Source organism: Cyclopterus lumpus, chromosome 7 (assembly GCF_009769545.1).
Source record: "Cyclopterus lumpus isolate fCycLum1 chromosome 7, fCycLum1.pri, whole genome shotgun sequence".
Taxonomy (NCBI): domain Eukaryota; kingdom Metazoa; phylum Chordata; class Actinopteri; order Perciformes; family Cyclopteridae; genus Cyclopterus; species Cyclopterus lumpus.
Genome location: NC_046972.1, coordinates 19337232 through 19363362, shown reverse-complemented (window position 1 = coordinate 19363362; position 26131 = coordinate 19337232). Strand labels below are relative to the sequence as shown.

The window sequence follows — 26131 nt, the reverse complement described above, 5'->3', positions numbered from 1 at the left end:
ATGTACTTCCCCAGTGTCCTCCTCGGATAACTCCGATTTGACAATGTTTACCTCCTGATGCAGAAACTGTAGCAAAACAGGAATTAGGAGCTAATTATAATAAGGAAGAAGGATACTAAGATGTTGATTTTTAATCGAACCTGGTTTCACCTTCTTTCTTTTTTTTCTTTCTCGGGTGTGCTGTAAACCACTTTGACAAATCCAGCAGGGATTACAGCAATTTAGTTGAAATTAACTTGTGTCTAAACCTGCGTGTTCTCCAGGGGAGCTAATCGGAGCGAAAGGGAGGGGAGCCAGGTACTGGGAGATGGCAGAGTGCTCTTAGGGCATGGAGACGGGTAGGGTAGATGGGGGAATATACATTTCTATTTTAGCCAGGAGCCTAGCGGGAGAATGACTTTCATTGGCTGGGGTCTAAATATTACATGACTTCCTGATGGCACTGTGCTGTCTGAGGCGCTGTCTGGCCTGGTATTAACCTGTCCGGATAAATCAACCGTTTACCCAACTCCTTTATCCAAAAGTACAGTTTCCTCCCTTCCTACCTCACTTGTTCCTCGTGCACCATTTCTGCTTGCTCTGCTGCAACCCACTTTGGGTGTGTGCACACTGTGTATATGTAGAGTTACTCTGTGGTCCTGTGCCAAGGCCCCTAACGTCATATGCAGCCTGGCAGGTGACAAATAGTTTTTTAATTGCTTGCACCAGGAAAATCATTAGTCTCTTCCCTTTCCTTGGTGGGACCAGGCAGGACGTGTGAGCAATAATAATAGCCTCAGTCCCGCTTCCCGCCTGCTATTTTTAGAGCAGGTATTTTAAGGGCCCTCCCTGTGTATGCCCATATATATGTGTGTGTGTGTGTGTGTAAATGTATATGTGTTTTTGTGTGTGTATGTGCAATAGTGTGTGGGTCCACAGTAAGGGTGGGCTAAATGGTCCAGGGGTGCTTTTCCTTGTTTGTGACGGAGGAGAGAGTGTGTTTGTCAACCCTGTTCCTGCCTCATGAGAGTTTTTCTCATTGCTGTTGCCATTCCCCCAGCCCCTGGGAGCGTGCCATTTGTCTCTATGTATGTATGTGTGTGTGTGTGTGTGTGTGTGTGTGTGTGTGTCTGGCAGGCAGGCTGTGGCCGAGGCCATAGTGCTGTAGTGCATTACTGTCGCAATCCACCGACACAGCGGCCAGCCAGATGAAGCCGTCCAGTTTATGGAGCAACCTGCAAACTCCAGCTGCTTTTGGTTGGGATTGTGCTTAGTGGTGAGATATAGTATTGATTTCCCCTCCTCGGTGCCCTTGCCATCCCTGCGTAGATATGCACCAGTGCTCAGCATTCATTCACTGAGAAAGAGGGGGGGGAGGGGGGGGGGGGCCAGAGGATGATGTTTATGTGACGATACTGACCCCATTCGTTCGCATGGAAAAAGGCGTGCAACGTAAAGTGGCTAGACGGCGGAGGGGAATTGAGGTGTTTTTTTTCCCGCGACTCCGATTGCAAGATGAACCCTGAATTTGATGTCTGCGTTATAGAAGCATTTGTTATTGTATATCTGGGCGTCTGAGGGTGTTTGTGCGCCTGCGTTCGCCGTGTGTGGGTTTGTGTGGATTTATGAGCGCGCAAATGTGAATGTGTGTTGGAACGTGTGTGTTTGTGTGTGTGTGGTGTGTTAGCAATTAATTTGGATCTGTGTGCTGTTGATGTTTGCCTGCATATATTTTTCCCTTTTCTTGCCCTTGGTTTGACTCCCAGTGGGCAGCCATGTGCAGCACTCTTCCAAAGCCGTTCAGACCCGGCCGACCTCCTTTCCTTTTAACAACGTGGCCAAATCAAATACATGGTCAGTCATTATTTAAAACATTTTTTTCTGGATCCCAACCCCCCCCAGCCACATCGCAGAGGTTAATGTAAGTGCCTCATTACACTAAGTATTTCATACATAAGTGATATTTAAAAATCTGCTATTGTATGAAAAATATTAGTGTGTGACCTTTCTGTGAATTTTAAGTCTGCCGCACTTAAAATGTTTAAGCAATAAAAACTGAATTGAACCTTCTAGACTGTCAATGTTAATAATACCTTTAGGGGGGCAGTACATCAAACATCCCAGTACCAGTAAGCATGGTTCTCACACACACACACACACACACACACACACACACACACACACACACACGGCTTCTCCAAACCATTAAACTCTGTCGTAACTCTTCAACAGAAAGAATATAATGATATAGTCATGACCCATAATTTTCTTCTCACGTCTCACAAAATATGTGATTTGCATTGACTAAGACTGCAGCTCCAATTACACGCGTGCCCTTCAGGTGGGCGGATCACACTTCCATACATCCTAATGTATAAGCGTGCCAACTCCTAACCTGTTTGCTTTCTCTGATACGGTCACAGTTCTGAAGCCTGGAAAAATTAAGCATTTACAGTGATTTCACCACAGCTAAAGCCCCATCGGCCATCTTTGTTATTTTTGCTGCCTGCTTTTTGTTTTGGGTTTATTTCCTCCCTGCAAAACAGCAGCCAATGCCGAAGCCATAATGTCCGCCCGGTCCATTCTTGTGAAAATTATATCAAAGGAATTTTTTTTTAACGTTACACATTTTGACACAGACACCCTCCTGGCCTCTAGAATGAAGTGATTAGATCTCGAGAGAGAGAGAAGTCTCTTCAAATTTGGCTCAAACGTCCACCTGCACTCACGCTGGAAGTAATTGGAATTCTGTGGTCAAGGGTCGCCGTGACCTCAGATAACACGTTTCTTTCTCTTTTTTTTTTTTGGCCATAACTCCAACAATTCATACGTTAATAAAGATCATTAACTTCTAATAGGATACAATGTTGACATATTGGGCAGACGTGAATGTTAACTGCAACATCACCGTTGGGAGGAGTCGCTCAGCCGCAAAGCGCTGACTCTAGTTCGCTGAATGACAGCTTTAGCGGACCACATAGTCTGTTTAACGGCCCTGGAGTTGTGTTGATTACTGTTTCCCCGTAGATATGTGTTTACCGACCTCAACCCAAACCAACTCTCATCCACTAATTCCTTAACCACCTTGGGGGGGCACTATCATTTCAACAGGAGGGAAACACTATTTAACAGGGGAACAGACTTCGACATAACACTTGTTTTGTTTTCTCCACTTTCACAGCTCTTGTATTTGGCTCTCATTAAATTCTACAACAGGTGACTAATTGGTGCAGTGATAATGGTGTGTGTGTGTGTGTGCGTGTGTGTGTGTGTGTGTGTGTGTGTGTGTGTGTGTGTTGAACGCAGCTCAGCCAATCTAATAAAGGACCGGCACTATTTGTTTTATTAATAATATTTTGCACTTTCTACCAATAATAATTAATAATAGTTAAAGTGACCCCATAGTTCATCAAACAGAGAGTGTTGCATGGTGGCCCACATCAGAAGTGTGTGTGTGTGTGTGTGTGTGTGTGTGTGTGTGTAATCAGGCAGTGTTATCCAGGCCAAGCAGCCCCTACCCTGGCAGTGCTGAGACCGGGGAGCCCCCGTCTCTTTCCAGATTCATCTCTCCAGCTTTGTTTGACTAAGTAGTGCCACGGTGTTGGTGCTGGAGAGGGCTGGAGTGGCAGCAGTGCAGCGTATGCGTGGGTTGCCTGAGCCAGTGTGGCTTGGCACAGAGAGGCAGCATATGTTCATGGCCAGCTTCCCTCCTCCTCTCCCATCTTTCTCTTTTCGTCTCCTCTGTCTTTTTCTCTCCCCCTTGTGCTAGCCTTCTCTTGATAGCCCCCACACCCACACACACACACACACACACACACACAGACACATTATGCTCATGCACTTCTTTTGGCTTTGTGCGTCCCAATATCGCCCGTTGGAGACAGCATGGTACAGAGATCAAAGGGCGGCGGGGATCCCGGTGTCCCCCCCCTAAGGACGGCCACATCCCCATCTTCTGAGAGAGAGAGACACGCGCACATACACTCCTCTGTCATTTTGTCGTCTGGCATATGATCAGAGAATATTCGGTGCAGCAGGTAATAAGTTGTCGCTGCGAGGGGGCTCGCTGCTTCGGCTTTTTGATGCTTGTCCAAGTTTTGGTCACCAGCACCTCGGCCTCTCTGTGCCCTACATAAGCACTGGGTGCTATCCAAGCATGTCAGAAGCAACACTCTCTGAATACTACTGATTAACTGGTCGATATGGACCACCGTCCTGCTGCCCAGCAACGGGTTAACTGTGTCCCAGATAGCCCCAACCAGCTGTTCCAGCCTTTAACACCTTCCCTCCTGCTGCCTGCTCTCTCCTCCTTGCCTCTTGGGCCAGTAAATGAACACTCATTTGCAAGTTAGATAAATCCTTTGAATGTATTATTGATGCAAACAAATTAGCCTGTAGGCCCCAGACAATACCTAATGGAGCCTTGGCTTATGTGTGAGGTAGTTTCCAGCGAGAGCACTGTCGGTGTTCCACGATTGATGCCCGCTCTTCTGCCCCGTAATTATTTCTCCTACAAATTATTCAGCTGTTCTGATGCAATTTGGTGATTTTAAGCAGTGCTACTTATTGCTGCCTATGTGATTCCAGGTCTCAATCCCGCCACATGTATTAGTTTATTAAGGAAGAAGAAAAAGACAAAGGCAATTTGATAACCGGGATAAAGCCACCAAAATGAAGGGATGTGTTATTATTCAGGTTTATGCATGCTGCTCATAATTCACTGGGGTTTATGTTGGTGTTTTTTTTTTTTCAAGGATAGGTCTCTTATCTTGTTGTACACAGACACATGCACACGTTTTAACAGCCTCATATAAGCCTGTTCACGCTATTGCTGAGACTCAAACTGACACCCTTTCACAAATGTGCATAGACACATTGGCTGAATGTGTGTGTGTGTGTGTGTGTGTGTGGCTCTCACACACCCAAAGGTGTGGACACGTACAGGCACAAACACGTACATGCACACGCCGAGAACATACAAGTGCGTGGGATTTAATGCCGGCCGGCAAAAGCAGGGCAGAGGTTGTAAAACCACGAGAAGCAAAAAGGGAGAGAGGAGATGAGAGAAAGGGAGGACTACCGTACTGTCCTTGGTGATTAGGACCCAGTATTGATCAGAGGAGGATGGGGAAGGCGGGCTGAGAGGGGGAGGGGAAAGAACAGGCCCCAGGGCTCGGGGGCCCAACCCCCTGGTGGCCTCTGCTCTGCTCCTCTCCTGCAAGCTGGCCAGGGCCGTCGGGAGACACATCAAAGGGTCTTCTCCTTCCATCCGTCCCATATGCACACACACACACACACAAATACACGTATTAATGCACGCACACACATTCCTCTGGCCTTTGAAAAACGCTCCATTTGATGACATCATTTTGCCTCTTTTTTTTTTTTCCCCCTACTGTTTGACATCGTAAATCAAAGCTGATGTGCCATCACTGGGGTGTTAAAGAGAGCCAGGGGCTCATATTCTCCCATGAAGTCCTATTTTGATGGTGTTTCAGGCTTGAACATGTTTTTACATAAAAACTTTTTGAATATAGTACCATCCCCAAAATGCGTATCGTCAAACTTGTACATGCTAAATCTTGGCCAGCAGATAGCCTGAATGTATGATTTTTAGTAGCAACATAAGGTGTGCTCAGCCTTCCAAACACATCACAGAACAAGGACAGTCAGTGTCAGTAGTGGAGAGTTGCATGGCAGCAATCAGGCAAACGGATCCAACTCACTGGCATCAGTCAGCTGGTCATGACGGTGTGTCCATATTCTCTCACCAGTATAGTAGTGTGCGTGTGTGTGTGTGTAGAGGAAGAACTCATTACTCTGTGCTCTCTCAGGGCCGGACCGATGTTAATGCATTTTCTCCTCTTACTCTTTTTTTCTTTCCCCCCCCCCCCATGCTCCCTCTGCCTGCTTTTCAGCTGACTCTGGACTTTGGCAATCTTATTTGCCTTTCAATCCAGATCAATCTTATCTACAGCTCCTGAATCATAAACATTTCATAGGCTCAACCTTGACACTGGCAGACACGAGGTGGTGATGAAGGTTTTGGGGTAACGTGGCCATGGAGTCTAAAGTTGATGCTGAAGAAAGTGGGAAGGAACATCCGCCTGTCGAACTGTGTCGTACACTACCGACTCCTCGCACACAGTTATGCATGCGGATGGTGTGCGCGCGCGCGCTCACATGCACATACACACATATATATAAAGACTGTCTGGTTTTGTATGTGTGTGATGTATTATTCATAAGAAGAAACATTCATCTCAGTGAGACACCTCAAACAATTTGGAGACGTGGTGTGCTTAACGGCTTAATGTAGTTGCAGCAATTTGGCTCTCCTCTGGCTGATTAACACCGGCACTCCAGTCCTCACTGTGTTTTGCCTCACGGAGGAAAGGTGGTGTAAAAAAAAAAAACATGGCTTCCCAGGGAGTTGATGAATATTCCTCCAATTTTACCTGTCATTTTTTGGGGGGATTTGAACATCTGTCGGAATGCAGCGCCCCTATTCAATTTCCGTCTCACTATTTAGTCGCTATCGGAATGGAGCTCGGAAGAGGTAAACACAAAACACTTTCTCTGCAAAGCGAGACGAGCCGTGACCTTGGATTGCCGTGTATAAAAACTACCTCCGTCTCTTGTGTTCAGATAGAGGATAAAGACTTTTACTTTTTCTCATTTTCCTTTTTCCTCTACTTCACCCTTTTTTGTCCCCACCTACAAAACAGCAGGTCAAACTTTTACTGAGTGTGTGTGTGTGTGTGTGTGTGTGTGTGTGTGTGTGTGTGTGTGTGTGTGTGTGTGTGTGTGTGTGTGTGTGTGTGTGTGTGTGTGTGTGGGTGGGTGGGTGGGTGGGTGGGTGGGTGGGTGCGTGCTGCCAACAGTAGAGCAGTCAGCAAAGTGCCACCTCAGCACCTGAGCTTTAATGATTAATACCATATTGATGGTCTCAATTAATTTCCTATTACACCACCAGAAGGCTGCGGTCGCTCTGTCTCTGTCATGGCCCTGCGCTTGTTTTTGGGAGAAGCCTCTCTGTGGCAGCTGCTGGATGGAGATAGTATGCTTCTCACTCCTTCTCACACACCATTCTACATACAGATGTACCGAACATGCACACACACAATGACACACACACACACACACACACACTAGTATCTTATGGAAACACACGCGCACACTATTACACGCTTGCTTAGCTCCTCGCATTTCACACACTTGCACACAGATAAACAAATGGAATGTAACTCCGTCTTTTTGTTGACTCTTTTTTTTTTTTTTTTTTTTTTTTTAAAGCGGACTCGCCGTCTTTTAGTTGCGATGTTCTGCAATGATCAAAAACCACTTCAGAGATTCGGCTACGCCTCTACGTACAGTGCTCTGCAGCAATTTTACAAACCACTACTCTCACCTGATTGTGCGTCTTCGCTACAGCACAGCACCCCGTGTTTTGCATTTGAACTCGGTGTGATGTGCTTTGGCGCTTGGATAATCCCCTCCTCTGCACTGTTGCTACATGTTTGTAACCGTGCGTCAGATACTGATTCATTCCCATGATGATCGCTCTCTGAGCCGTGATTTGGTAACACATTCCCAGCCGTGGCCTTTAACTGTCTGTGGACCTGCTCCGTGGCTCAACTCGCAGTCAACACCGCCCCGCTAGAGAGGCTGGGGAAATGCTTGTTGTGTTTGTCCATCATATTTCCAGACTCTTTCTCTTTCTCTCTTCATTACCTTCTCAAAATCTCATTCACGACTCCTTATCTCTGTCCTCTCACTCCCAGCACTTCTCCCCATCAACCCTTCTATCTCTCTCTAATATGCGCTGTTAATCTCAGCCTCGGTCTTCCGTTCTGTCTCACACAAATGCATACACATATGCTCACACTGTTTATTTTTATTATTTCATGTGGACCCAGTACACATCGTTGGTTGCTAGGAAACCATTTGAGCTTATTTTCTTTATTTTTTTTTTTCCAAGGGGCAGACGTTTGATTGCCCATTTGTATGGCGTGTGTGTGTCTGTGTGTGTGTGTGCGTAGAGGCCAGTGTGTGTGTGTGTGTGTGTGTGTGTGTGTGTGTGTGTGTGTGTGTGTGTGTGTGTGTGTGTGTGTGTCTCCAGAGAGAGGTCTTGCCAAGCTGAGCTCTGGGGCTGCTCCAGTATCCAGCCCAGTAATAATAATGAGCCCCTCACCATGCTTGACAGAGCACACAGTCTCGGCGGTCTCGTGGCCGTGGCCGTTGTCAATGTGTGTAGGTCTCTCGATGCATGCGTAGTGTGCGTACATATGTACATATATGTACACTTATGCTCCGCTAGTTTGTGCTTGACTGGGTCTCTTTTCCGTTACAACCTCGACGCTCATTGTTGTTGACGCTGACAACCGCTGTTATCTATTGTTGTTCAGTGGGCCATTGCCGACGCAGATAGCGGCCAGGTTGGACTGCCTTGCTGCTGGACACACATTAGTCCTCCCTGTGACTCCCTGTTTAGAAATGCACCAGCACGTCTCCCCTGGCTGCTCCTGTGAAGTCCTGATTCGCTCACAGACACGGGCAGAGGCACATAAATAGCACGCCTTGCCGACTGACACGGGGAGAGAAAGACGACGCACACAAACAAATCAGACTCGGCGCCGATATGAAAGGGAGCGAGAGCAGAGGAGAGGGAGTCGAGAGAGATGGCATTAGCTGTGTTTTCCTCCTCCAAATGAATTGCACTATGCCCCGGGAGGAAGAGATGAAAATGAGAGAGTGGAAACGACTCTATTTGAGAGGTTGTTTTGAGGTGGAAACAAAAGAAAGGAACCACGAAAAGAGAGAGAGAGAGAGAGCACACGGTTAAATCCACCCCCCACCCCCCCCCATCCCCCCCCTCTCCCCCCTTTCATTCCAGTGTTACTTGTGTCACCTGGATGGCCACTGAATATTAGGATCAGTGCCACGGGCTCAGCCAAGGCCATTATGGCAGCCGGATGGGATCCCGATGGCTGTGCCCCTGGGCAGCGTGGCCTCTCACTTGGGACCACCACAACTAATGGAGAGGGTAGTGTGCTCTGAAAAGGCCTTAGGAAGAATAAGTAGGCTGTAAACTGTGAGTTGAGTTGTGGCAGCTAAAGGGGCTTCAATGCCTCACTGCCCGGCTTACCGCGTGACTTACTGCCTGCCCGCTTGGCATCCAGAATGCTCCTCCATATTCAGCCTCTGAATACTGGCCTTTTGCACTTTTATTGTAATGCATGCACATGCTTGGCACAGTAACAAACACAATCCACCTTTTTACTGTGGTGCACTGCACAAATAAAATATTTCAAAGCCGGGAGGATACCACACACAAAAATAGAGGAGCACTCTCTTGCATACTCACTCTCAGAAATGCACTCGCATATCTGCACACGTGCACGTGTATGTGTGTGTGTGCGCGCGCACACACACACATACACGCGCACGCACAGACTTGCATTCCCCCACCCAGAGTGAAGCAGTTCTGCCCCTCTAAGCTGAGTTATTTAAAGCCCCGCTCTCAACTCCATCGGAGTGATTATGTGCTACTGAATTAAACATCACAGGCCTCAGCCCCTGGCTTCCTCCGAAACACACTCAAACATACTGGCCTCTTCCTGTTCCTCAAAAGTTCCAAGTTTTGCCTTTCATATCTCCCAGCTCGTACACCAGGTAGTGGAGGTAGAGCGGTGGAGTATGAATCCTCCCTGAATCCGGATCTCCTGCTGGGCTGTGCTCCTGCCATCCCCTCCCACAGACCTTGGATGGAGGCAGCCGGGGCAATTCACATTAAGAGAACCCTCTGTATACTGGCTCTTACCCCTGGATTGGTACCCACCCCGGGCATCGTTTTAGCGTAGTACTCAGGCAGTGTTGTGGTGGGTGGAGAGCCGGGTGCAGTCGAGGGTGAACTGTGGCGGTTAAGTTGCGTGTCGACTCCAGACACCGCTGTTAGGGGGTGTCTGTGTTCTAAACTGGGAACATTTAAACAGCGAGTTTGTCATAGAGGACCCGGAGAGGGGGAGGTTCAGATGGGGGTATGCTCTGCTACCTAGACAGGAGCTTCAGGCTGTTTGCTGGCATTTTGGGAGGGTTTGACGTTGGGTTTTTTTGTTTACCTCATCCGTATGTATGTGTGTGTGTGTGTGTGTGTACGTTCATGTACTGCACGTGTGTGACTGTGTGACTGTGCTTCTGCGCGTCTGCACGAGGCACAGCACCAGCCATCCACCCCCATATTGCAAAAAAAAAAAAAAAACACACCCGTTGGCAGTGAGCGATAAAGGTTCCAAACAAAAGGAAGAAGTCTTGTGCCTCGTGGAGGTGAACTTACAGCACCACCGAGGCAGTTGACCTTGAAATGAGCAGTGGTGGTTGGGGACAAGCGGGGGAGGTCGGTGTTTAAGAGTGCAACCTCAGTGCCAGAGGCCAGGAGGCTGCCTAATGACTGGCACCCCGTGCCATCAATCACGATGCCACCGCCGGGGCGACTGCCCCCGCATAGCCGAGAGGGCAGAGCCTTAATAACCCCTCGTACCCGTTCAGCCGGCTAAAAGCGTGCGACATGAAAACGCACACATTTTGTACACAGGTGTTCCTTGTTGCTCAAGGAATTGCACAGAAGCACGCAAAAGATGCACACCACAAAGTCTAATACGCATTGCGAGACAGCGTGAGTATGCAGTCAAAATAGCAGATCCACTCAGACTCACACTCACAGCTCATTGCACTCATTCTGCATGCAGAAACATGCCTCTCGAAATATGCCTCTCGACACTCATCCACATGCTATTTATAATTTAATGTAGGCAGACGCAAATACATAAAGGCACGGATACATCCAAAAAACACAAATACACCAACACATGCACCTCCCCTCTGTATTGATGCCTTGATGCTGACTGTTTGTGACTAAACAATCGACTGTTCCTGCTTTCATGATATGTTGTATTGAAATGGAGATCCCTCTAGCCTGCTAGTTCAATTCTCCCATGAAGGACTGTCTGATTCCTTCCCCTTTTTTTTTTTTTTTTTTTTTGCTCATTTCCCCCCCGATTCCTTCCTCTGAGTAAAAGTCCCATACCTGAGCCCCTGTCTGCTCTGCTCTTTCCTTCAGCATGACAGGCTTTGAAGCCCCTATTCCTGGGTGCGGGTTATTTTATCAGAGAGGAACAAGGTTTCCTCCTGCACTCGCTGGCTCATCCGCGTTGCATGAAGCATCCCCTCTCAATTAAGATCCTTTCATGTTAATGGTGTTCTTATCGCTCCTGTGCACAAGTTGTGAAAGCGAGGCCCTAGTATAGTAGAGCATAACAACGGAGCAGAGCTCGCCTGCCTGACGGTATAAGAGCTCGTTGCTCTCATTCTTCTCCCTGTCTCTGTCTTTTCCGTGTATCTCTGTCTCCAAGCGGGTCTCTTTCCTCCGCTCTCTCTGTCTCTTAATGAGCTCTGGTGGGCTGTTGGAGGAGTAGTTGGCGGTGGCGGGGGTCACAGAGACTTAACAAGACAGCGAACGCATTACTTGACCACTCGTACCAGATTCCTCCAATAGATGTGCCCTTGTCTAAAGTTAGTTATCTCCCAGCTGCAGCGAACACATTCGCTAGCTCACATTCAGCACAAAGTAGAAGGTCATTGTCGCCCGTCTCCGCCGACATCTAACTCCGTCTGTGTGCGCAGCTCCATTAGTGGCTCTTTTTCCTCTCCTCTCTTTTGTTTTTTTGTCTTTTGGAGTGGAACAGGGTGTTTGACTTCAGGACGAGGTAGGCAGTCACTGAGAGATCGTATGGAGCACTGGCTGCCTCCTAAGTGCGTGGGTGCCAGAGAAACCTGTTGCCTGGCTACAACAGCACCTTTATCCTCCGGTTGCGATGGCGATGTCCTGCATACGCGTGCTCGAGCGTGTGTGCGTGTGTGTGTGTGTGTGTGCGTGCGTGCGAAATGTAGTGCGTCGGCACGCCAAATCTTTGCGGGTGTGGCGGGTGAACTGTGTGTTAGACTGTGAACGCGTGCGTGGCGGTGTGATCTGATGCTTGCCTTTGTATGCTGATGTGTGAGAGAGAGAGAGAGAGAGAGAGAGAGAGAGAGAGAGAGAGAGAGAGAGAGGCGCTCCACCACCCACTCAGCAGGCCTTCCGCCCCCATGGCTGACTCCCCAAGACTCTCCTAGTAATTATCTCAACGTCTATCCATCTGTTCCAGGGAGGCGCAGTAAACATTAACACAACACAGCAACATCAAAATGCTGGCTGGAGACGTGCTCCATTTTTACATATGCATCATACAGTCACGCTTTAAGACGCCTTAACACGGGAACGTTTGGCACACTCGCTTACAGACATAGCCAACATGCTGACGTGTGTGTATTTACGAGCGCGCACACGCATCTTGTATATCATACAAAACACTGTGATGCACGGGGATACAAACGGCTTCACTTCCTCACACAGCTGCACACCACAGGCTCCCAGACTTCCGTTCCACTGTGTGAAGTGAGACTGGACACCTGCCCTGAGACCCACGTGGGGGGAAGCGAGTGAAAACTCAACCCAAAAGACTACATTACACAATTAATCAATAAGGTAATGAGATCTCATTTTCTCTGGAAAATAGTATCCAGGCAAAAGCTCCCCCCCCCCCCCCCCCCCCCCCCCCCCGACTCGTGGAGAACCAACTCCTGATATTTACGCTGTAGAAAAAAGAAAGCAGCCAGCAGGAAACTAAATTAAATTACCATCCTGATAGATTTATGTGATGCTTTACATTTTCACCGTGTTGTTTTCCTCTCGGAGTGGAAGTGGACCGGAGTTGGGAGAGAACTGTTTGCGGTTCTTTCTCTCTTTTCAAGCTGTAGAGTCGAGCGGCGGAAGCAAAACAAGATTGTGGAAAGAGAGCGAAAGTTCCAGACAGACAGATAGCAGCTTCCTTAGAGTAAAGATTACTTGTGTTTGGGTGAGCTCTGGGGCTGCCACGTGGTGTCTTCCTTTGTATTGTGTGTTGTGTGTGTGTGTGTGTGTGTGTGTGTGTGTGTGCACTGGTGTGCATATATATATATATATATATGTATATGTATATGTATTTTTCCCTTCCTCCTGCACGGCCATACATCCAAATACGTTTATGTATGATCATAATTGAATGAAGCTGTCTGTATCTGGCGCTCTCACTCCCAGTAAAGATTGAGGGCATCTCTGAGCTATTGACACAGCTGGTGATGCCATCTGGGAGCATCACACGCCGCCCAGTGCCATCTCCATCCAAACAGGGCCCCGCGCGGTCTTCTTCGCCTCGTGTCCATGCCAATGACAGGGGACAGGGAAAGCGGTGAGATAACAGACCAGCTCCTGGTGGAAGTGTTGGAGGGAGGTCATCTGCCCCCCCCACCCCTGGAGATTGCTTAACTCCCAGGTTTCTTGCTGCTCCGTACACATTAAGGTGGTGGCGGTTGTTGGTACGTTTGAAGGGACTGTTTCTTTGGATGCGTTTGCTCCCGACCACACCCCTGTCTGACGAAAAGGGGAGAAGGAGAAAGGGAGGGGGTGTAGTTGTAGATTAATGATACACACTGAGAGGGAGCACAGACCTACAGTAGCAGCGCCCTGATTTATTTGCCACTTAGTACTGATGAAGCTTCCAACTGCAGTCACACACACACACACACACACACAACAACGTGTTGTCACTGCATCTTTCTCTCTTTGTTGGTTTGTTTACGCTCGCGTCTTATTTAGCTGCGAGTGCGCCCACATACGTGTGGTTTTGCGTGCGATGACAATCTTTCGTTCTTATTCCTCGTATTTGGGCTGCCTGCAGGTCAGCTGTAATCATCGCAGCCTTTATGTGTGTCAGCGTAGGGACATCGTGCTGCGTTCGTGTGTTCCACGTTTGTGTGGGCTTAGTGGCACCGGGATGTTTGTAATAAATTGGAAGCGATAAGGACTGAAAGGGGAACATTCCTTGTGTGAGTCTCCACCGAGCTCGGTAATCAAAGCTTTTCATGATTACAGAGGCGAATTGATGTTATTCACACCAGCACAACATTCCTTTAAACGCCACCTATTATTCATAAGCTGTCAATTTAGGGAATTTGCCGAGGTAACCCAGTAACAATTTGCAGGCGGCAAATTGTTGAGTTTTGACTTGGTAAATACAGGCAGAGTTAATTGAGGGCATCAGCTCACCATGTGGGAGGACTTGACAAAATGCCATAAGTGTGTTACACGAGCACACGTTGTAATTATCACACATATGCACATAAATACACACATAAATGACACACACTGGTATGCACATCCATGCACCCACACATTTTTGCGATACAGATAGTTACATAATGAGGGAGATCTTCCTTTGCCCTCTGTGTGTGTGTGTGTGTGTGTGTGTGTGTGTGCGTGTGTGCGTGTGTGAGTGCGAGGATCTCCATCCACTGTGTTAAAGGTTCAGCAGCATCTTACTTCTAAAATCCCTCACAGCATCTACGTGTCACTACTACTCCAAGGCATTTTAAGAAGCAGTCAATGAGACAACCCGTAAAGTCATCTCGTCTAACCTCCCCCCCCCCCCCATTCTGCTCTCTTTTTTTTCTGCGTACCCCCACAGAACCCTGATATCGTGCTCGTCCACTATTTGAATGTTCCGGCCATTGAGGATTGTGGTAAACCATGCGGTCCGATCCTGTGCTCCATCAACACAGACAAGAAGGAGTGGGCCAAGTGGACGAAGGAGGAGCTCATCGGCCAGCTCAAGCCTATGTGTGAGTATTTGAAAAATCGCTGTCAGAACTATGCATTAATGAATTCCTGTCACCTCGGTCTCACCTTTTTATTTAGAACCTTTAAACAGTTGCTATCTCCTCTTAAAAGCCTTAATGGTCTTTATATGTCGACATGCATGGAAAGACTAAACATAGTGGTTGTTGTTATTGTCTGAGGATGTGATGTCAAGTCCTATTTGCTGACGGCTGGTACACCAAGTGCCCTCAGCGCCTCAGTCAGGGAGCGTCTTCGGCCAGTGTTCCCACTCTGTTTGCGAGCGTGTGCTCTTCCTGGAGCCGTCTGCTCGTTGCGGGGTCAAAGTTCAGCTCTTCCCCCAGACCTCTGGCACCACTCTGGCCCGACTGAGAGTGTGCGTCCTCTCTGTCCGAGGAAGGAAGTCAAGGCAGAGGTGGGCAGCAAGCTGGTTATTGATTCATGTTAGTGCGTGGGAGCAAGAATGTCTGACTCACCAGAAACCCCCCCGTCCACCCCATCTCTGGCTCTCTTCCCCTTCAATGGATTGATCCCTCCCTGTTTTTATCAGCTCTACTAATGCTCTGAGAGGTGCACTATGTGTTTCTTTTTTTTTATGAGTCTCCAGACCTGCCCAAAGGATTGAGGCAATGTTTTGGAAAAAAGAAAGTCAGGGTTTGTCTGATGATGATAATAGCCAAATGGAGACCTTCTGGGGCATTGAACATCTTTCAGACAGCTGTTAAGATTCCTTTAACAACCACGCTGTGATTCGGGTGTGCCTGGCAGGGGCCAGCAGGCCTGTGACTGATATTCCGATGGCCAATTATTGGAGATGTGACCAGGTAAAGAGGAACGTGTCAGCAGCTTTACAAGCGCACACGCATAGCCGGCTGCATACCGACAAGGCAGTCCAGACCATCATCACGGAGGCCTCGGCTATATTTGTTACCCTCCTCACTGCTCTGCTCGCTATCAGTTTTAGTACATATTTTAACATAACGCCTTACCTCAGGACAGCCAACAACGGCCTACTGTATTCATTAGTGCTGTGGCTTAATGTAAAAACCAAGGACCATTTGCGGTAATGCGTAAAGTCATTAACTTTGGGAGTTGTTGGGACAAAGAGGGTGAGTGTGAGATGCCTTCTAGCTGTCAGGCTACATGAGGGGGCTACATAAAGTGTAACAAAAAAAAACAAAAAAAAAACTGTTTTCTGTCTTAGCTTTCTATCTTTCTTCTCCCCTCTTTCTCGCTCTCTCTCTTTCCTCTTGGAACAGCCAGCATATCAACACAAGCCCAGGGATGGAGCAACATTGCCATCTAGTGGTGCTGTGAGGTAGCAACATGCTTCCCAATGAAGGGAGTGAAGGAAGACATGCAATGAAGTCATGCTGTATTATCTATGCATTATTTAATGCATTAGCTCTTAACATACAGTGCATTTCTTCCTAGATTGGCCTATATCTTATAAAACCCAACTTGCATCCATTAGTAGATGTGTCTTTTTTTTTGTTGCATTGCACAGAAATGTTTGGAACTATGTGATTACAGTGCTATTGATCTTTTTATGTAGGTTGTATACATCAGAATGTCCTCGATATCTCAGAGGTTGTATAGATGAACTAGAGGGGACACATTTCTATTTTCCCCTTTTTATCAGGAATGTGCAAAACCCTCAAAAACGTTGTATTTTGAGTATTGAGTGCAGAATGCAGGAGTGTACCGAACAGTGCGTTTGACACTGGGTCACATGTCGCTCTATGTTCAGACATTGTTCTCATATGATGATGCTGGTTCTTATTCCATGAGCAAATGTCAAATAGTTATTTTTCCAGAGGATTTGGCAACTTTTGTGATATAATTGCCCTCTTCCCTTTTGTTATTCTCGTCACGATATTTCCGCGCGCAAACCGCTTGACACTTCTAATGATACCCAAAAAAAAAAAACAACAAAGGAAAAATTTGGATTTCATGGATCAGTTGAGCTTATTCTGTCTTCCAACGACAAAAAAAAAAACAACACGCACGCACGCTCGTGCTCTTAGTCACAAAAAACTTTCACATGCACAGCGGCTCGCGCACAGCAGTTAAAACACCAGCCCTGTGAAACATGGCCTTGTCTGACCTTGTGCTCCTTAACGCCCTGCAGTGTTTGATGAGAAAGAGATGGAGCAAGGGAGTGTAGAGTGGGGGGGGGGTAAGAGAGTGGCATCACTACTCAGTCACGCTACAGCTCCATAGACAGCCAGCTTGATTCACTCTTTTGGTCTAATGCTATGAGCACGCAGCACCCTCCCCGGCTATGCCCCGAGCCTGCTCACAAGATAGCGCATGAGCGGCTTTAACAAACAGACAGAGGGCCCCGTCTCCAGGCTAGACAGACCGGGCCGGTGAAGAACAGACCAAGGCAAGACAAACAGGGGCTGGCCATCGTGTAAACTATTGTACTCCAGTATCCCATATAGCGCCCAGTGTTGCAGAGGCAACCAGATGGGATGTATGCGTGTGTCCCACAGATCAACTCTGTTTGTCGTTAGGGCTGCGGGGATGCTGCTCATGACAGGACGCAGTCATCGGGATGATGATGTGACTGGGTTTGTTGCTTGGTGCCTCTGCCGCTGCTGCCACTGGGATTAAACCCAGTGGCACTGTTGCTGTCATGTCTGCTTCGCAACATAACCCTCAGTGAGAAGAGCGGACAGGCAGACACGGCGGCAACTGTACGTCAACAACCCCCCCCCCCCCCCCGCCCCCGGGAGCCTCCGGGGGTGACGCCCACGTCTCCATGAAGAGGGCTGAGGCAATGCTGGCATGGAGGGATATCAGGGCGCAGGGGAGTTGAGATTGTTTGGACAAATAGGGATGCCACTACACGGTGGATGTAAGCTGTTGCATTAGGCTCTCACTCTCGCTCTGTCACCCTTTCTTAGTCACATCAGCAGAACGGATGCTCTCCTGTCCTGCAGCCTCCCTCCTGGCTTTAGTCACAGAAGGGGAGTCATGACAGCACTTTTAGTATTCCTGTGGCTCTATCGTCTCTGTGTTCGCATTACTAGCGTCACCTCAGTTGTACTCTTTTGCATTACGCGCTGTCAGGAGGTGAACGGTGACTCGAGCCACACATTGTGTAACGGGATCTCCAGACAGACGTCATTATTTTTTGCTTAAATTACAGTGACACCAGATGAAACTCCACTGTCGCATTTGGTGTGCAATCTACTTCTTTTTTTCTCTCGCTCTAGATTTAACGGCTGAACAAATCTGACTTCATAGAGGATCACAAATGAATCCTGTTTGTGTTCCTATAACCTGCCACAGCGAGTGTATGATCTCAGCTTGATCACAGCCGCTCTGCTGACATCTGCTGGTGACCAGCCTCTAATCTGCCAAAGGATCTTAAAGCTTTTCAAGTTAGATCCCTATCCCAGTCGTCTAATCATGTTCCCCATCGCCTTGACTAGCTCTGTCTTTAATCTGCATTACCCTCACCCTCTCACACTGTTTTCATCTCCTTTTTATCTCATATGCAATCAGACACGCACGCAGCTGTTTTCTAAACCTGACTCTTTATATCTATATCTCTCTCTCTTGAATATTTAACAAAAGGAGGTGCTGAAATTGAAGGGACCTTGAATTAAAGCCGGCTTGATGTTGTTTGATAGTCTAAATAAGCTTCACTTCTACAATACTTCCCGTTTCCCCGGTTGAGAGCCTGAGCACAGCAGCACTCAGTGGTGTCTCCTGCCGCCTTTCAGCCTCAGAAACCACACTCTGCCTCATCAAAAGCAGTGTCTGGTTAGCAAGCGGAGCGATGGAAAGTATAAGGAGTTGCTAGCGAGGCAGAGAGTGAAGCGTCTCGTGTTCACGTGTTGCCGATCCAGCAGCAGCAGCAGCAGCAGCAGCAGCAATAGGTGATGTCCTTCCCTAAAGGCTGTGCATGTCAGAACAGAGTCATGGGTCAGGGTAAGAGTGGAGGGAGGAAGGATTAGGGCTTGCTGTCACCTTCATCGGCCCTCGCAGAGGAGAGGCCCCAGAGTGGCAACAGACACATGGGAGGCAAAGATGCACAACAAAGACTCAGCAGAGCTGTACAGTCGGCACTGTTTTGGACTGAGGAAAACCGGACCCGGCGAGAAAACGAGAGAAGACGTTTCAAGTTGTTATAAATTGCAATATGAAGGATGGAGAGTGGTACGCGAGCATAATCGGAAACCAAAGGAAGCGCCGCTCAAATTCTACGAATAAAACTGCAATGGCCATTTTTACTGCGGCCAGTGAGTGGGTTGTTTTGTTTTCGCTTCAGGAAGAAAAGATGAAGAAAAAAACGGGAATATGACTTTCTCTGTTGTGCTATATGGTAACTTTGACATTATAGAGAGGTGACCAGTGAGCAGCATGATGCATACTGGCAGATAGACAGGGAGGGCAGAGGTTGGGGCGGGGGGTTGGCGTGGCTGGTGGTCTGTTGGGCTGGCTGACATCTCTGTCTCCTCCTCTCTCCCGGCAGTTCATGGCATCAAGTGGACTTGCAGCAATGGGAACAGCAGCTCTGGCTTCTCAGTGGAGCAGCTAGTGCAACAGATTCTGGACAGCCACCAAACTAAGCCACCTCCCCGGACTCACAACTGCCTCTGCACGGGCACCCTGGGTAAGGGCTAGTGGGTGGGGGGGGAGTTTGTCCTCAAGGGAGAACTGGGGAAATTCAGCAGGAGAAACGAATAGGCCATAGAGATACAGTTTGTTATATGGTAGATTAGAGAAGGTGGTTGAGGTCTTTTATTGGTAGGCTATTTAAAGTTAAAATTGAGTTTCAGGGGTTATTGGCTTATTATTTCTATTTACCGATAACTGTGTCGAAGGCCATATCTGAAAGAGCCCAGCTGTTCCCGAATGTTATGCTAGTCAATCACATATTTTTCAGCTGTGAAATTTTACTAGAGGCTGTCACTCAAGGAAAAGAATGTAGAACAGTGGTTTGCTAATGTTTAAAACAAATGAGTCTGGATAACCCCCAGTTGCGGCAAAACCTCTCATACGTTTAACTCGCTGTATAATAAATAAAGTGACAGGGTAGTTTAATCACGACAGGAGAAAATCGGCTCTCGCTTTCTGATAAATACAACAACAAAAAACTGGTCGTCCATCCTTGTCTCCGCTCCTTGAACAGCAGTATCCAACCCAATTCTTAGGGAGTATTTGGAAAACAATGTCTTTTCTTTTTTTTTTCCCCCGCTGTGGACCACCGTTGCCCATCCAAATCCCCAACCTCTCCTTCTCTGTTTGTCCTCATGTAGGTGCAGGCAGCAGTGTGCACCACAAATGCAACAGCGCCAAACACCGCATCATCTCCCCTAAGGTGGACCCCCGCTCAGGAGGCTACAGCACCGCTCACTCTGAGGTACAGAACAATGATGTGTCGGAGGGGAAGACCGAGCACAGCGGCCATGGTGGAGGGAAAAGCTCCGGAGGAGGAGGAGGAGGAGGGGGAAGCGCCAGGGAGAAACGCAACGGCAAAGTCCACAAGCCTGTCCTGCTCCACCAGAACAGCACGGAAGTGTCATCCACCAACCAGGTGGAGGTCCCTGACACCACGCAGAACTCCCCTGTGTCCATCAGCAGTGGCCTCAACAGCGATCCAGACATGGCTGACAGCCCCGTGGTGACAGGGATGAGCCACGTGGCCTCTGTCATGTCTGGCCTGTCCCAGAGTGTCTTTATGTCCGAGGTCACCGGAGACCCTGTTTACAGCATGTCTCCTACCGGGGGTCCCAACACTCACCTGATGGGTGCAGATGCCACCTCACAGGGCTTGGTGCTGTCTGTGGCCTCTGACCGTCACAAATTTGCCTTCCCCGCTGGAGGAGTAGGGGAACCCGGGACTGCCGTGGCAGGAGACAGCTTGTCCATGCTGACTTCGGCGGGGGTGTCCGAGGAACTGGTGCTCTCCAGCAGTCTGGACGCCGGAAGCATCAAGATCCCAGAGACCAATATGAACTTTGACCCCGACTGCTTCCTGAACAACCCCAAACAGGGCCAGACCTACGGAGGCAGTGCAATGAAGACGGAGGGCAACTCGTCCTCCTCCTCCGGTGGCAGCAGGTGCACCAACGGCAGTCTGCAGCGCTCCCCCACCATGTCGGATAACGGCTACATCTTCAACTCGGCTTTGGTGAAGAATATCAAGATAGAAGACACGTCGTTTGAGCAGCAGCTGGCTAAAGAGAGTAGTTACCAGGTGGGGCCGGTAGTAAACTGTGGCAGCGGGGTGTCTGTGTCATCTGGTGCTGGTTCAGGCCCGGGCAGCCTTACTCTGACAGCAGCAGGATCCCTACTTCCTTCTGGTGGGGGTCTGAGTCCCAGCACCACACTGGAGCAAATGGATTTCAGTGCTATAGATGCCAAGCAGGACTATACTTCCGGCGCGACCACAGTGAGCTACGGTCAGGCCATGTCCAGTCCTCACATGCAACACCAGAACCGTTCACCTAGCTTCTTCCTCCAGGATTCTTCTCAGACCGGTCAGGCTCAGCAGGGGAGGCCCGGCATGGGCCAGAAAACACATTTGATGGACCACAACTCCCATGACTCTGGAGCTTATATGGGGCTGCAGGTGGTGAAGACGGACTCCCCCGGCAGCAACGGCCACCTCCACCACCACCACCAGGCCCACCAGGCCCACCAGACCCAGCACAGGGCCAACTGTAACGGAGGCTCACCCACAGAGGGGCCTGGCCAGGCTGGCTCTCTGCAGCTGCTCCAGTACCAGGGGAGCTTTCCCGGGATGGGCGCTGAGCACGAGGAGGTGGTGGGTCTGGATCAACCGGGCAATGTGAGTTCGGCTCAGGTTGGAGCCACTGATGGAGCTGAGAATCTACTCAAGCCAGTGGACCACATTCAGGCCTGCGGGGCAGGAAACGGAGAGGTCGCAGAGCACTACCTGCAACAGGCCTCGGACGTTGGCGGTGGAGGGACTGGAGGCGCAGGAGACGGAGTAGCGATCCATAATGGCAACAACAGCGACGGCAGCAACCGCTCCCAGCAGCAGCAGCAGCAGCAGCAGCAGCAGCTTCAGCCTCTCCTCCAAGGCACGAGTCTGGTCCAGGGACTCTACAACGCCGTCGGAGCCCACCAAGGCCTCGGAGGAGCGGCCAGTAACGGGGGAGCGGGAGGGACGGGCATGGAGATCAGTCTGGATCACTTTGACATCTCTTTTGGGAACCAGTTCTCTGACCTCATCAATGACTTCATCTCAGTGGATGGCAGTGGAGCCACCATGTCAGCCGGAGGGGCCCTGTATGCTCACCAGCTAGTCACATCCCACAGCTCCAATGGCCAGAACACAGGTGGTGGGGCCCCCCAGCAAGGCCAGGAAGACGGAGGGGCCAGGGGCTCTGGCTACAGCCCATCTGAGCTCTGCCTTCAACCCTGCTGCAGCCCCCAGTCTCTGAGTGGAGGTGCTGGAGCAGGGGGAACCACGGGAGAGCCCGGCTCATTGTCCTACATGAATGTAGCAGAGGCGGTCTCTGCAGCTGTAGCCCAGGGGGCTCTGGGGATGCTTCAGGCCACGGGCCGGCTCTTCATGGTCACTGACTACTCCCCTGAGTGGTCCTACCCGGAGGTGAGTGTCAGGGCTCTTTTATGTGTGTTTGTTTGTTTGTTTTTTATGGGGGCGGGGTTGAGGGGATTCAAGTTGCTATACAGCTGCTAACTGAAAGTCTGTGTCCCGGAGCTGCCAACAACTCTCCTCGGGGTAAAGTGGTCATCTGGAGGATACAGAATAGGACACAAAAATACTTGTTTCCTTGTTTGGATGTTTACTAACTATCAACGTGTACACAGACTGTGTAGTAAGTTGCACAGTGAAGACAATGTAGGCCGACGCCACACTTGGATTTTTATTTAATAACTGATGACTGTACATTTTGGTAAAATAATTCTTATGAGCATTACACATTGCACATTTAAATAAAAGCAAAGATGGATTCATAACTAAACTGTCCTTGTTAAGGACCATTTCAGGAACTTTCACTATTTTCGCTTTGTTAATATAATTGTAAATAATATGCTTCTAGATTTAAGTTAGTTTGAGGTGATTTTGTTTGTGATTTATGGCCATTTTCAACTGATCTCTGTTCCATTTGTCTTTATGAACTGAACTCTTTTGGTGATCTATGCATAAACAATTTATTTTCAACAATTTACAATTTCTTGGGGTTTTTAGTTTTTTTTTCGATCAGGATATTGAATTTCTACAACAAAAATTGCATTTTAGCCAGAATATAAACTATTTAAATTATTCGCTGGCGCAGAGGCATTAAATCAATAGACCTGAACAGACCTTGCTGCATAAAAGGATGAATCAATCTTTTGATAATTTGGTTATCAAACGCTCCCATGCTTGAAATGTGGCTGCAAATATTTTTTTCAGAAACAGCTGCAGCTATGTTCAGCTCGAATTCATGTCATCCATACTCTGGTGTAACTGTCACTGATGGTATAAGTGGCATGTCACTTTTCAAATTCAGTTTTCAGACCGTCTCGGAAGCCACAAATGTTGCACTCTGTTGTCGACACAAAAAGGCCCAAAATAGTTAAATAATGAATTCATACGGAACAATTGAGAGAGAAATTCCAACGCTACTACGTTTTTCCATTGTCAGTTTCAGAGAGTTACCAAAATAGTTGGGCACCGCCCCCAAATCCGAAGTCTGGAAAGGAGTGGGGAGGGGTTTTCCAAAGCTGCTCTACAAGTATTTGAAGTACTGGCCCTTTAAGAGCTGCAGGCACTACCTGTTACCTGTTATTAATGTTGTTTTGGTGAAATAGAAAAATTATAATCTGTAGTTTTATTTACAGTTAATATTCTCCTTAAAAGAATAATAAAATGATTAGGCACTAAAGAACAGCACACCTTTTGGTAAAGATGGAAATACATAATTATCAGTCATAGAATGTCGGATCATTGAAATTAAATATGATTTAAGACATAAATGTAGATAAATTCAGGAGAAAGCATTCATGTAGCTTGTTCTACTTCCTGTGTTTGTGTTCCAATAGCACATGTTTTAAGAGGCAAAAAAAACACGTAAAAACAGCCATGGAAAATGATTGAACTGAGAATGACACTATCTTTTGAAAATATTAATTTGCAGCAGAAATTAATTATTAGAATGGGAAATGTATTTTAGAAACCTTTTTTTTCATATTTGTTTAAATTATGATAAATCAAATGCTTTGACCAAAACAAAACACAAAGAGTCTCCCTACCTGCGTGCACACCGGAGTCTATACTGTTCTATTTTTTTGTCTGGATACATATTAATAAATGTAACATCAAACAGAAGAGAGACTATATGCAACCAGACAAGAATGCTGCATGTTAGATGAAGTTTGCGTTCTAAAACTATTGTACGGAAATACCTCTCCATATATTCCCATCAAATCCCCATTTTCCATCACTCAATAATGATGTAATGTCATTATTACGTGTTGTCAGCGGTAATACCGCCTTTACACCTCTGGAGGGCAGCACAATATTTTAATGTCAGTATTGGCTGAGTTCTCAAAATAGAATAGCTGTAGTGAAATGATGTTGGTTATCCACATGGTGGCAGCAGAGATCAGTATCAGGGTCGTTTACTGTTCCTTGATGTCATTCTTATCTTTGCCCACTAGATGGCAGTGCAACAAAACTTAATGCAAGTAGGGATACTTCAACCTGACTTGGCAGCTGTGTTCTGAGTTAGTTTGATCCATTTGTCCTGTTTTCCAGGGTGGCGTTAAGGTGCTGATCACTGGGCCCTGGCAGGAGGCCAGCTCCAACTACAGCTGCTTGTTTGACCAGATCTCAGTCCCAGCCTCTCTCATCCAACCGGGGGTGCTGCGCTGCTACTGCCCAGGTATGGCGGAGAGGGGGTGTTTATCAAGAGGGTTCACCATCAGAGGAGTGGACGACTGGCATTTAAATGTGTTTGTCTTTCACCAATAAGCCAATTTCTATAATTAGTAATGCATTTTGTATTCCTTTTACGGTTTCTATGTTGTTGTTCCAAGAGGGAGGGGGGGGGGGAGTCGGACGGTTGTGGTGCTTAGTATTGTGTGAGCCAATAAAAAGATATGTTATCAATTACAGAAATATCATTACCCCTTCACATATTTGTTGGAAGTGATAGTCTGCAGGTTGACAATATGCAGGTCAGCAAGGAGTTCTGTATATTCATGACAATAGTTTTACACATAGGTTACTATGGTAAATTAATCTCAACATTTCGATGTTGAAATGCTGAAAAATCCAAGTCGGTGAGCAAAAACAATGCAACAATTACATTTAGCTGACGCTTTTATCCAACGCGACTTACAATTAGTGCATTCAACCATGAGTACAAACAAGAATCAAGAAAGTAACATTTCTTCAAGAAAGCCAAACTACAAAAATACCATAAGTAATACCATAAGTAAGTGCTAATCTGTTTTTATTCAAGGTATAGTCGGAAAAGATGTGTTCGTAGTTTCCGGCGGAAGATGTAGAGACCTTCTTCTGTCCTGATGTCAGTGGGGAGCTCGTTCCACCAATGAAGAGCCAGCACAGCAACATTTTGTTGAGTGATTAGCAAGTCGATTGGTAGATGCCGAGCAGAGTGAACGGGCTGGGGTGTGAGGTTAGACCATGTCCTGGATGTAGACTGTTCGCGGCACGGTACGCAAGAACCAATGTTTTGAAGCGGATGCGGGCGGCCACCGGTAACCAGTGAAGGGAGCGAAGGAGTGTGGGTGAATTTAGGTTAAAGACCTGTCGAGCTGCTGCATTCTGGATGAGCTGCAGAGGCCTTACATTACATTATGTCATTTAGCTGACGCTTTTAACCAAAGTGACTTACAATCATGTTACATTCATACACTGTAGACACTGTAGACACAGCTACAGGGAACAACTCAGGGTTAAGTGTCTTGCTCAAGGACACATTGACTAGGGCAGGGATTGAACCACCAAACCCCTGATTGAAAGACAGACCTGCTAACCACTGACCCACAGTCGCCCCTTAGCAGGTAGTCCTGCCAGGTGGGAGTTACGGTAGTCTAGGTGTGAATTTACCAGAGCCTAGACCAGAACCTGGACCATAGCTTTGACTATAACCTGGATCAGTATTCTCCTGATGTTATGCAGCATGAACCTACAGGAGCGTGTTGTCGCGGTAATTGTCGAGTGTCACACCCGAGGTTCCTGGCAGTCGTGCCGGGGCCAACACAGAGTTGTCGTGGGTGGTCAGGTCGTGGGTGGGAGAGCTTCTCCCTGGAAGGAAAAGTAGTTCAGTCTTGTCGGGGTTGATTTTCAGGTGGCGTGCAGACATCCACTGAGAGATGTCAGTCAGACAGGCAGAGATTCGTGCTGCTACCTGCGTTTCAGGTTGTGGAAACGGGAGG

At 47.9% G+C, this 26131-nt stretch overlaps 1 protein-coding gene across 1 annotated transcript in view; it reads left to right on the top strand.

Annotated features, from left to right (window-relative positions):
- camta1a (calmodulin binding transcription activator 1a) overlaps positions 1-26131 on the top strand; it is a 147195-nt gene that overhangs the window by 99358 nt on the left and 21706 nt on the right. Inside the window, exons 4-7 of the mRNA XM_034538255.1 lie at positions 14580-14733; positions 19218-19358; positions 20005-22328; positions 24483-24609. Of these exons, the coding sequence (XP_034394146.1) occupies positions 14580-14733; positions 19218-19358; positions 20005-22328; positions 24483-24609 (2746 nt within the window). The remainder of the gene's footprint in view (positions 1-14579; positions 14734-19217; positions 19359-20004; positions 22329-24482; positions 24610-26131) is intronic.